This window comes from Channa argus, chromosome 15 (assembly GCF_033026475.1).
Source record: "Channa argus isolate prfri chromosome 15, Channa argus male v1.0, whole genome shotgun sequence".
Lineage (NCBI taxonomy): Eukaryota > Metazoa > Chordata > Actinopteri > Anabantiformes > Channidae > Channa > Channa argus.
In genome coordinates, this window is record NC_090211.1 from 103,728 (window position 1) to 116,895 (window position 13,168).

Sequence of the window (13,168 nt, forward strand, 5' to 3'; positions counted from 1 at the left end):
TCTGATGTCAGGAACAGAAACACTATAAACACAGTTTGGCTGAGCAGGAGAAAGTCAAGAGCACACCACAGCCAACTCAAAGACAGGTAAAGGTGAAACTACGCTGAGTGACTGTAGTGGTGGCAGTGCTCCTCCATTAGGCACTGGCTTTATTGACCCGCCTCGGAGCTTCACTGCAGCCTGAACGCAGACTGTAAAGCACATTGTGAGCTGAACCATACTCGGGCTGTAAGGGTGAGCCTGGGAGCCCGAGCTTAGGGCAATGAAAACCGTCCAATACAGAAAAATTGTTGTACACCCACAAATCTTGCAGACGACAGAACAGTAGTACCTGTACACATACTACTATTCTACTCTTATACAACACGATGTCAAAGCAGATTCTACATGTATTAATACAGCATGGCTCAGTAATGAAAGTGTCCAGATGCTAAAGGGCACCTACACTTCAGACCTGTAACCCACTCAAATAAGTGGACCATTATAAGACAAAAAAATATTACAAAAAAGGTGCTAAATTGTTGAGCAGCTTAAATTTTATATCAAGCAAGAATGGGGGGGAAAACAATTGTTCCCTTTAGTTCACAAACGCAGTGAAAAAGAGGTGAAGCAACACAATGGTAAACATGGTTCAAATTCGAAATGAGCAAATATATTTAATTATATTAATATATTTAATTTCAAAGTTTCAACATTTGCTATGTTGTGTTTGAGGTTTTTACAATGAACCAAACTTAACTTCAGCTCTGTGTGAAGTCCTAACAGTGCATTTGCATTTGCTATAGAACAAGGAGCGAGGCCACAGCACACCATCTAATGAAGACCTCAGCACCTGCATGATAAACCAGGTGGGCTAAAGAACCCTTACTGTTTATCATGATATCCTATTTGTGTTGTTTGCATATTGGGTTTTTCTGACCCCTTTTCCTGTTCATCTTTCTGTCTGTCTCAGGTCCCAGGTTGTCCAGACCTCAGTATTTTATCCTTCATGGGATCCTTTCATGGAAGAACCATGGGTATGTTAAACACTTCCTGTACTACTGCTGCCACTGTGGGGAGATGAAACAAATCACCTCCGACCTGTTCTGTGCTCAGTCTCTACTGCTTTTGCTGGATATCACACTACTTCTAGTACAGCATATAATACAGCACAGTGAATCAATGCATGTGTCAGCAATGATTGTTTCAACTACATGTGTCTATACACTGATCAGCCACAACATTAATAGCACCTGGTGGCTTTAATATAAAAATATGATGAGGTTTTTCAAAATATGATGAACTGATAAATTTGTTTTATTATTAAGGGTTAACCACCTGTCAGCACAAAAAGTGTTAAATCAACTCCACTTTTATCAAAAGTTACCTTTTGACCCTTGTTCTTTTAATCACTGTACCTGTTTTGCCATAACTACCATCATCAATATTGTTTAAGATATACAGTTTCCTTAGTGCAGTACATTAACTCTTGTACCTTTATAGTTAATCTACTTGGTACTTAGGTAAAAAATTTGTAGTAGTACATCAAGTGGAGACCGCTCAAAGTCACCATGCTGAGCCTTGTCCTCCATGACAGTATTAAGACCACCAGTAGTAATGTTGTGGCTGATTGGTTGCATTTATGCTGACGGATTCCAGTAGGAATCCTGTATCTTACACAGTAAGATTGCATCTGCACTGACATTAAAAGTAAGGGTCCAATCTGGCAGTAAAAAGTATTTATTGTTAGTGTGAGGTGTAAAAACCCAATTTGCTGGGCTTCATGCAAGTCACATGAACAGATATTTAATTAATTTACAACACAAAACAGATTTAAGAGAATGTTTAACATTCACAAATGTTCTCATTTTATCTGCCTGTATGACCTAAGAATAAATTTGGTACTTTCAAAATTAAAGGAATTTTCCACAATCATCATACAGACACTAAAACCAACAATACATTTAGTACCTTGTTTGCTGTAGATCTCTATTGTCCAGTGCACACACACACATATATATATATATATATATATATATATATATATATATATATATATATATATATATATATATATATATATATATATATATATATATATATATATATATATATATATATATATATATATATATATATATATATAAAATTATTATATTTTTGAATATATATTTAATAAATAGGTCAAATGTTATTTGAAATTTCTAACATCGCGCCAAAAGCCCAGTACTGTATGTGTGGGAAGGGCCATACTGTAGTAAATGTGAAATGTGTCCTTGCTCTCCACAACCCCTCCAACATAATTCAGAAGAATGTCCTTATCTAACTCTTCCTGCAGAGGTTCTAAAAGTTTTTCACCTTTCAGTCAAACAATATTTAATTTGCATAGTTTAGTAACTTATAGGCAGAGAGGTATGTTTCTTCTTCTTAATTTTCTGATATTCAGTATTTCCCATAGTTAAAATCTTAAATTTGTGTTGCAGTGCCTTGTAAAATCTTGAAACAGGTCATATGAGCAGGAAGCAGGAGTCACCGTCTCCCACAGTACTTGTTGACTTCATTCCCGCCTCCTTTCACATGTTAAAGTGTCTTTTAAGGAAGCCACTGAATCCTTTTTTGCTCCCAGTGAGTGTAGAAGCTCGCCCATTTGGGTGATTGTGAGTGTAAATGGGTGAATGAGAAGCAGTTTATGTGCTTTGGGTAGGGATGCCAAACAGAAAAATGAACCTCCAAAGTCCCCTTGTAGCTCTTCAGAGCTTGTTACAAAGGCTTTATTAAGCCAGAAGAGTTGGCTTAGATGCTGGTTTTCTCTCGGTAAACCTCAACACTTCCTGCAGATGTTTCACTTTAAAACACATGTGTGTACAGACACATACAGACACATACAGTAGATGCAGTATATGAGTTACATTACTAATCAAGAAATATGGACCTGACACACATCTGAAACACTGCATGGCAACAACCATTTCTATAAAATGGGCAATTATTCTGACATTGATTCATGACTAACCCATGCTTTTGCTTTGTTAAGGTTGCTTGGCAACAACACACTCAAAAGCAATTCACAAGCTAGATATACCATCATTTGACTGGCCGATTGCCCCGTTCCCCAGACTGCAATACCCATTGGAGGAGTTTAGCAGAGAGAATGCACAGGAAGAGTCTCGCTGCCTTGAGGAGGTATGCTGTCTGTGTCTGTGTGTGCGTGGGTGTGTTGTGTGTGAGCATGCAAGGTAATGAAAGTAGATTGTCGGTCAGAACAATCTTAACATCACAATGTTCATCATCAGTCATCAAGGCAGCCTTGTTCTCATTTAGAGGCCATAGTATTCTTTTTTCATAACTGAATACACACACAAACACACACACACACACACACACACACACACACACACATACACAGCCTATAAGGCTTCTTGACCTTAGTTAGATTTGTTCAGTGTTTTTTGACTAATCTAAATGAAAACTAACAATTGGCTTCTGTGTGATCAGTTTTTTATTCTTTTATTTTTTACATGATCGATAGTATGACAGCAACAATGTGTAGTTAGTGGGCCACAAGCTGGCCAACCTTCAACCTTATTTCAGTAGAGCCCTAGAATAACATATACAGCCTGATTTATGCATAATATGCACTCTTTAAAACATAACCAGTGTGCTGATGTATTTTTATTTAATACATGGATGTGCATCTGATCATTTTACTGGTGCTGCAGGTTGTAGGGTGATGCTCTGTACTGTAGATACAATCACAAAAATTCTAAAATAAAAACCGGTGTCAGGCTTAGTTATAAAAGTTATTTAACTGTATATTATGATAATAATAATTGATTAAAATGACAGCTGTGAAAAATATGATAATGGTTGTGTGTGATCATCGTGTGTGTGCATGTTGCAACTGTCGTGTGCATCTTCAGGTGGAGGATCTCATTGTGAAGTGGCGGCAGAAGGGGAAGCCTGTGGCAGGGATTGTAGTTGAACCAATCCAGGCTGAAGGCGGAGATAATCATGCCTCCCCAGACTTTTTCAGAAGCCTCCGCAAAATTACACGCAAGGTAACAGTTATCACTATGGTAATAGATGCTTTAAAACCTGAAGGCTGTGCTGGTTCACTACCCTTAGACATCACTTTTTAATATGATAGAGATAGATACAACCCCAATTCAAAAAACGATGTGACGATGTGTAAAATGTAAATAAAACTGGGCCAACTTTTTTTGAATTGGGGTTGTAAATAGATAGATACTGTACTTTATTAATCTGAGATGTTTGTGTTGCAGTAGCTATTACACATAATAATACAGTATACATGCAAAGTAATAAGAAATCAATGAAGTTAAAAAAGGAAGGAAAATAATAACAATACTATTAATACATTGTACACTGTGTATTTTAGTGAGGTGATAAGTCCTAAAAGGCCAGAGATATGTTTCATTGAAACGTTATTGTGCAATCTGTAAACTTTTTGTACTCATGTGCATATGCAGAAACAGTGGCTGTATGTCAAAGTTATTATAGTTATGTTGTGATTAAATGATAAAGATCTATCTCCTGACACCGCAGAGAGTTATTGCATAGACTAATGGCTGTTGGCTCCTGTACCGATCTTTGTTACAGTGGATTTGAAGAAGCCATTTTCTGACGCTGCGCTGCTATTTGACCAGCAGCTTGTGGAGAGGATGTGAGCATTTTTCCATTTGTGCATTTTTTTTTGTGCAGCTGTGTTGCATGTCCAGTCCAGCCCGTTGTTGGAGGTTAACTCTAAGATATTTGTACCCCTCCAATAACTCTACCTCCTCACCCCAGAATGGAGATGGTGTTGACTCTGCTCCTAGTCCTCCTGAAGTCCAAAACCATCTTTTTGCTCTTAGCCAAATTCATGATGAGGAAGCTGTCCACTAAGCCTCCTTACTCTGATGACTCTGCAGTGGTGTTGAGTAGGCAGAGAGTTGTACTGGAAATCTGAGGTGTACAGAAGGAACCAGAAGGGTGAGAGGACTGTCCCCTGGGGGGCTCCTATGTTGCTGATCACCTGCTGTGACACACCTCCCCACAAATTTGTACTGACAGCTGCCTGAAAATAGACTGTAATTAGTATGCAACTTTGAGAATATGCCTTCTGTTTACACAGATTATTTAAAGCAGCATAGCAAAATCCTGAAAGACATTTTTTCAAAGGCCAGAATCATATAGACATTCACTCTCTCAGTCCTAATTAATTTAAAGGAGAAAGTGTGTTTACAAAGCAGGATCTGGCATCGCAGGGGGTTACTTTCAAAATGGCACAGCTTTGCATGTAGAATCCAATACAAGCAACAAATTCTGGTCTGTCAGTCAAGTTGTCAGCAACCCAAGAGGTGATGGAGCAGTCGACCTAGATCCTCAGCAGCTTCTCTCTCAGCAGGATAGGCTGCATTATATTAAAGGCACTGGAGAAATCAAACATGATCCTCACAGTGCTGACTACTTTGTCCACGTGAGAGAGAGCCCGCTGCAGCAGGTAGATAATGGCAGTAGGTCCAAAGAGTTTCTCACGTAAGGCCTCAAATGTGATAGTACTGCAGAAGTTTCATGATGTGTGATGTGAGAGCTACTGGTCTGTAGTCACTGAGGACAGATGAAAAGGATTTCTTTCGCAGTGGAATCAGGCAAAATGTCTTCCACTGAACTGGCACCTTCGCCTTACTCAGGCTGAGGTTAAAGAGGAGCTGTAGAATCTCAATAAGCTGTTCAGCACAGAAGGACTCTAGGGCTGATACCCTCACAAGGGGGTTGAGAAGCACCAGGTTGTGATCTGATCCAAGGGGTGGGAGAACAAGGTCACAAAATCCTTGGATGGGTTAGGCAACTTATTGTTGGCAAATAGCATTGTCCAAAGCTATGTACAAATGAGGTTCATAGACCAAGACACAGTAGCTTAAGAAGAGGGACAATTAAACTACAGAAGCTTGCGTACAACACTCAGTCATCGCCCACTTGGCACATAAGTCAACTTCAACGCCATAGGACCTGATCCTTCTTTACGTTACAGAGTAAGGTTTAGGAATAAGTTTGCATCCCTTTAAAGTATGTTGTAAAGTAGCGAATGGATCTAAACCTGGTAACCTAAACCTACCATTTCAACAATCCACCATCAGCTAGTACAAATGTTCTTTCATCCTCAGAAGTAACAAATGGTCAAGGAGTTTAGAGAAAAAAGTAAAATGTTAAAAATTACAAAAGTGTAAAAGTTGGAAACCCCATAAATAAATTAATTAATGTAATTGTATTATTGGTTATTACTTGTAACATTTTTCAATCGATCTTGTATTTTGGCAAAACTGTACAAGCCTTTTGGACTGTTTAATTTTAAACTGGAAGTGAAAGACTTATACCTACCAGACATGAAGACTGTTTTAGTAACTTGTATATTTGACGTGTACTAACCTTTCACAGAATCTCCACCATCGTATGACAGCCCTTAATTAGGGAGCTGGGACGATATCTAATGTTTACCACTGTGGGCCTGTTAATACCATGATCTTATGAGTGCTATCTGGTCCTGAGTCAGTAGTCTTGCCTATGAAGAGTTGTTTTCTCCTTTTTTTTTTTCTCTGCAGCATGGCTGTGCTTTCCACGTGGATGAAGTCCAGACGGGTGGGGGGACGACAGGAAAGTTTTGGGCTCATGAGCACTGGGGTTTGGAGGACCCTGCTGATATTGTCTCCTTCAGCAAGAAGCTTCTGACTGGTGGTTACTTCCAAAGGGATGAGTTACAGGCTAATGAGGTTTGTTAATAAAAAAAAAATGTACGCTGAATGCTATGTGTAGTTCATGAACACACCCTTCTATTCTCAAACACTTCCTTTGGTCTGTTTACCCAGTATGAAATCGAAGTCATGTGTTTTTTTTCTTTTGGCTTATCCCGTGAGTTCAGAGTCGCCGCAGGGATCATTGTCCACATTTTGATTGGCACAGTATTTACACTGGATGCCCTTCCTGACGCATCCCTCCCCAATTTCTACCGGGCTTGGACTGGCACTGCACAGCTGGGGATGGGAATGGGCTGTTAGGGGTTCAGTGTCTTGCCCAGAGACACTTGGACATATAGCTGGGACCGGGAATTGAATCGCTGACCCTGTGTTCCTTGGACGACTGCCTTACAGCTTTGCAATTGAAGTAATTTAAGAAACACAAAATGCAAGATAATAATAATCACTTCTTCAATTAAAAACAACTGTAAAAACAATTCAAAGCCCCTTTATAACATGCAGTGGAATTCTGACATTATCCTGACTTTTTTTAAGAGTGTGTGTATGTGTGAACAAAAATGTCCAAGTAAAAGGCTGCGGACATTATCTGGATTATTTCCTTCGAGCCCCCTAGTGCAGTGTCCATGTTGACAAATGATCTGTCTCGGAAATCAAAATTTTCACACTTGTGGATGCTTCTCACTCGGGCAATCTCCCGCTGTGAGTTGCACGTCTGAAAGGCCCTCCAGATAATGTCAGAGGCTGAATTCTCCCAACGATGTCCGGAGTTCATGTTTGAAACAGGCTTTAGGAATACAGGTTTCATCTGACTCAATTGCTTGCGTGAGTGGCCTACAATCATAAATGTGGTGTGGACTAAAACATACAAATGTTCAAGTTTCCTTTTTGTATTCGGGTTAGTAGGTTTGATGCTTGTCTATGCCAGGAGTCCACCAGCCATTCTGACATTTGTGATTGGCTAAAAAAAAACTGTGACAAACAGTGCTTTCAAAACTTGTGGCCTGCGGATATTAATCTTTATCTAACGGCTGCCCTCTGTACTGTAATTCTTACTTTTTAGTATAACAAATTATTACTACAAGATCATTGTATTTAATTTTTCGTTTTACAGCCATACCGCATCTTTAACACATGGATGGGTGACCCATCGAAGAACTTGTTCCTGTCTGAGGTTCTCAATGTGATTCGCAGAGAAAACCTTCTGGAGGAGGTGACCCGTTCTGGGAAGGCACTGCTAAATGGTCTTTATGAGCTACAGGTAGTGTGTTTGTGTTTGCTGGTGTACTTGTTTATTTATGTGCACTTTGTTTTATTTTGAAACGTACTTGGAACCTAAACTGTAAATGTGAGTCTTCTTGCTAAAGGGGTTACTCTGGCTCTGGAGGTAAAGCAGTCATCCATCAATACCACGGTTGGGATTATCCTGTGCCACAATAGTTTAACTCGTACTAATTCAAAATTTGTCGAGAGGACTCAAACCCTAAACTGCAACAAGCTCTGTGTTGACAGTAGAGCAGTAGTAACCCTAAAACACTAACCTCAGGAATAGGGCATACTATTCACGCTGCTATGCCGTATACATCTCTGCGTGTTGGGCCCTTTGTGTGTTACTGTAGTTTACATGGATGAGGTTTGTTGTGAAAATGACCTACAAAGAAATGTATTTGAACATGACCTAGTTGCGTCTGGTCCCCAGGCTCAATACCCTGGCATACTGAGTCGAGCTCGAGGACAGGGGACCTTCTGTGCAGTTGATATCTGTGATGACGGAACACGCAACAGCATCCTGCTCAAGGCCAGAGACAAAGGTATGAAATACATTAGCTGTCATTCCTTTCTTCTGCATGTGTAGCGTGGGCGCATCAGTTCAGTTCAAAGTGTGGACTGTCCTGCAGAGTAGTCCTGCTCTGGGAATGCACTGAATATACAATGAAGATGATACAACTAAAGGATTCCAACTTGATTCCCCACTGTCTTCTTCTGCCTTAACATTACCTGAGTAAATAACGACACTACCATAATTACGGTCTGCTTTATGACATTTTACACAGTCATAGTAACTCTGGGTAATGGTTAAGAACAGCCCCGTTATTCAGCTAATATTTTTCAGCCTCACTCTATATCATGGTGTTCATCCTTATCCAAAATAATCAACCAGACACTAACATTAAATGTCACTTCATTCAGGCAAGTCTAGTTTGAGGGAATCATTTATGTGTTTAAAGCTTAAAGTCAAAACTCGATTTGTAAAACTTATCACAGCAAATGTTCTATCTTTAGTTGTGATGATCTTGAGGCAAATGGCAGAAGTACTGTGTACATGTTACAAAGTAATCTACCAGGAAAACAAGCTTGCTTGTATCTGATTGGCGAGAGAGTGAATGTCTATATGATTGTGGCCTTAGAAAAAATGTCTTTCAGGATTTTGCTGTGCTGCTTTAAATAATCTGTGTAAACAGAAGGCATATTTTCAAAGCTGCATACTAATTACAGTCTATTTTCCGGCAGCTGTCAGTAAAAATCTATTTTAATGTGCATAAATGCATAAGAGAGAGCTACATAGAACCTGAACACAATGTTACCTGAACCCGGAGCATCCTGAGTAAAACAGGAACAGGAAGAACACCTTATTTAGTGAAACTAGGACCGTGCTTTGACTGTGACTGTTAACAGGAGCACAAGTGCAGGCAGATATAAAAGATGAGTTAGGCTAGAAGAATGCAGAGTCTGAAGAACACCCAAGGAGGTTTTTTCCAGGCTGTGTTTCTTTTATAAAAATTTAAACCCTGCAGGTACAGAGATATAGCAGATCCCACTGTGTTATATCACCATCAAATACAATATCTGAAAATGTGTGTTTAAACAGATGAATGTTAATCCATAAACTGTGGTGCTGCTGTGGTCTAACAGTGTTTATCCTTGGCAGGTGTCATCCTGGGAGGTTGTGGTGAGCGATCGATCCGTTTCCGTCCTGCGCTGATTTTCAAAGAGTACCATGCCCAGATCTTCCTCAACATCTTCAGTGATGTGTTGGCCCAGCTCAAATAAACCGTAACCCTGAAGGAACCTGTCTGATACTACATGAGCCTGGGTTGGTCCAGGAAGGAGTTAGGGGAAACTCCAGACAGTCTAGGATAAGCACAATCTAGTACATCAACCCAACACAGATATCCCATAAAACCTGTTTAAGACCCAGACTCAATTAAGTTTGTCCATTCTAATCTTTTCTAGCCAGAAATGTTGATGATGTGGCTACTGTCGCTGTAGACAGAGTGTTCACGTTTCCTTTCATGCTTCTCCAAATTGCAGAATCCTTCTCATTTGGATTTATGTTATGTTACTCGACTAGACTAGCTATGCTCTTAATAAAATCTTGTCAGCAAATCTTGGACCAACATTATTCATCCCTTCCAATTTATTTAGGACACAGTCTAACATTTAGAAGAGTTTGGACATGTTAGAACAAGATTGATCTTCTTACCTGATCTGGTTGAGACATCAGCAATCACATATATTTGTTTAATATTTAGATAAGTTTAGTTTCCAATTAATACACACGATTTCTGTTTAAGCATTTCACATTTAGTTTAATGTCATTTCAAAGCTACAGTAGGAGCAGTTGATGGGTTTCCTAAACCACTGATCACTTATTAGTTTCACCTATCTGTGGTTTTTATTATTGTGGCTAATCACTGCATGTTCATTTAAGATGTGTGTCAGTCAATCTACGATCATCTCCATTTTTAATTTTTATGCCACTTATTTTGGCTTTGGCACAGAACAATGAAATTCCTATTCTTAATCTCGTCTACTGAGTCCCAAGCCTCTTGGTTGTATCCAAGCTGGGAAGGAGCAGTCAATACGCACAGCACCAGACCTTTCTGAATCACAGTGAAAATCTGACATGATTCAGAGGTCTGGAACCAGCCTAGAAATGTGTGTTTGTTCTTTTAGCAGGTCACACACCATTAGAAGCATGTAAATAAAATGATCTGAAGATCTCAGCTCCTCATTAACCTTACTTGGATACAGATTCTTTTAATGCTCACATCAGCTTTATTGCACTGAATTGATCTGACCAAACAAGTTTCTTTGAAAAAGGTTGACACAGCTCTTTGTAAGTGAGAACAGTGATGTAGGGACGCACAATACAGTGAAGGTACCAGCCTGCATGTCATTTATTGCTCTCTGTTAGAAATGTCCTCGTTATGATTCTGACTGTTGTGTTCCTTTTGATAGGATGATTTTCAGCTGGAAATATTGTAGCCCAGAAAAATGTGAATTTTAAATGGACCATGAAGATCTCATTGATAATTTAGTGCCTGCATGTTACTTAAATGTGCTTCTTTTTTGGTTGGCGGGGGCGCTTCTGGCTCTGATGAGAGCAGCCATCAATAAGGTTAAATTAATTAAAATGTTTGATTTCTTTCACTCTTGATCAAGAGTGTCCCATTGGTTGCTAAACTCAAAACAGCAGCGTTTTTTATCTTCAGGTCTCATGTGATTATGACTTTATAATTGCGACAGAACCGAGCCATAATGTCAGGAAATTAAAGATAGGATGTAACTGATCATTTTCAGTTTGCATCAGTTTACAGTTCAGTTTACTGTTTTGAAAAGTGAAATGCTCTTTGTTAAATAGACTACAATGGTGGCTAAGACAAGACAAGCAAAGCATAACCGAATCAGGAAATGTTTCCAAATCCAAAAAACGTACAAATTTTTAAATGCAGACGATGACAGCCTAACCTTGTGGATCTGTGCTTGCACTTCCTGCAGCTAACTCCTGCAGCTATTGTAATGAAACTCGATATGTTTCAGTACAATAGTTTACTCACAGTAGTTTGTTACTAAGATTTATGTTTAAGGACTGTTAAGAGCTTTGTTAGGAGACAGTATGAGAGTGCTATGTCAAAACTTTTGTTGTCAGACTTTGAGATTCCTCACTATTATTTAAAAGACCTCTTGAGTTCAGACTGACTACCATTCAACATGTGTGGGGTCATTAATAAAAGATTTGGCATAGAGTGACTTTATTGAGCAGCAGTAGTTAACAACTACCAGGTAGTCAGTCAGTTGTGCTACTAGCTCCTTTGGGGACTGTCTCATTCATAGAAAAAGATTCCCACCAGGTTGTTCAACAACTGTCCGTAGAGCATAAATTTTAACTTTTCTATTTTTTTGTACGTTATGTTTTGTAACTGCAGTTTTTATGACCAGTTACTAGTGGATAAGACTTAACCAGTTGCTGAACCTGCACTGCAGGCACAGGTCCATCAAATAGGTTGGTCAAGGAACTCATAGGATGATATATGTAGAATAATTATGTAATACAAGTCTTAAATAACTTTGCAGCACAAACTTTATAAATACTTGTTGAATTGCCATTTTTTTTCTGTACAAATCAAGACACTTCAGACCTGTGTGTGTGTGTGTGTGTGTGTGTGTGTGTGTGTTTGTGTGTGCACGTGCATGTGGGAGACTGTTCCATGGAGCTTTTGGGAAAGTGTTCCGAATGTGTAACCATTCACAAAAAAGTGTTAATGTTTTGATTTCTTTCTGATCAGTTCCGTACTTACTACAATCTAACACTAATATATGAATATATCTACATAATTTTACAGACATGTTATCCTGTAAGGCTTATGTAAAGTACTTGTTCACAGGATCTTTCATATGAATTACACTTAGACCGAGTGAAGTCAGTAGGGTTTGAAGGCCGAGCAGTAGGATGGTGAAGATGACAACAGTGCCTGTCTCCTTGTTGTCAGTCAGTATTACATATGCCAGTATCCGTGATGACCCACTTTAAATATCTTTGACATTAACTGTTTGTACTTGTGACCTGAGATAGATGATTATTGATGTAATTATTTTAGATGGTTCTAACTGTTGTTACTATAAGCACTATGGTTATGTACCGTGATAATAAATGAATTTTTGAGTAAGTTGGTTTTATTTCTTCTGTGTGAAAGTTTTTTTTTTAACCTGGGAATAGTAATTGAAAAAGTAATCAAATCACTAGTATTTATACAAATTCCACTTTCTAGCGGTTCAATGTGCATTTAAAGAACATTTTAGCCACTGACTAAAATAATAGGTTATTGGTTATAAGCTTAAAATGTAGGATTTTTTTTTTTTTTTTTGTCTTATCCCATGAGTTCAGGGTCGCCATAGCGGATCAATGTCCACGTGTTGATTTGGCACAGTTTTTACGCCGGATGCCCTTCTTGACGCAACCTCCCCAGTTTCTACCGGGCTTGGACCGGCACATATAGCCAGGGCGGGGGATCGAACCACTCACCAGTGTGGTCCGTGGACGACTGCCCTTACCAACAGGAATTAAGTAGCATAATAAAAAAATACTTAATCTGACTGCTTTGTTTCCTATAACTGACAGTCTGCATTGATAGTTAGTTAAGTTGATTAGCCCC

The 13,168-nt window shown here is 39.0% G+C and overlaps 1 protein-coding gene and 1 long non-coding RNA gene across 5 annotated transcripts in view; both read left to right on the forward strand.

Moving 5' to 3' along the window:
* Positions 1-12,682, forward strand: part of abat (4-aminobutyrate aminotransferase) — a 30,345-nt gene extending 17,663 nt beyond the window's left edge. For all 4 annotated transcript variants that reach the window (XM_067476569.1, XM_067476572.1, XM_067476571.1 and 1 more), the window contains 8 exons: positions 786-848; positions 953-1,016; positions 3,014-3,162; positions 3,900-4,037; positions 6,582-6,749; positions 7,846-7,992; positions 8,431-8,542; positions 9,661-12,682. In XM_067476569.1, coding sequence (XP_067332670.1) covers positions 786-848; positions 953-1,016; positions 3,014-3,162; positions 3,900-4,037; positions 6,582-6,749; positions 7,846-7,992; positions 8,431-8,542; positions 9,661-9,782 — 963 coding nt within the window. In that variant the 3' untranslated portion in view covers positions 9,783-12,682. The remainder of the gene's footprint in view (positions 1-785; positions 849-952; positions 1,017-3,013; positions 3,163-3,899; positions 4,038-6,581; positions 6,750-7,845; positions 7,993-8,430; positions 8,543-9,660) is intronic.
* Positions 4,044-6,488, forward strand: LOC137099567 (uncharacterized). The gene is made up of 2 exons (XR_010910769.1): positions 4,044-4,663; positions 4,789-6,488. It is a non-coding gene; the product is annotated as an uncharacterized lncRNA (long non-coding RNA).
* Positions 12,683-13,168: the final 486 nt, after the last annotated feature.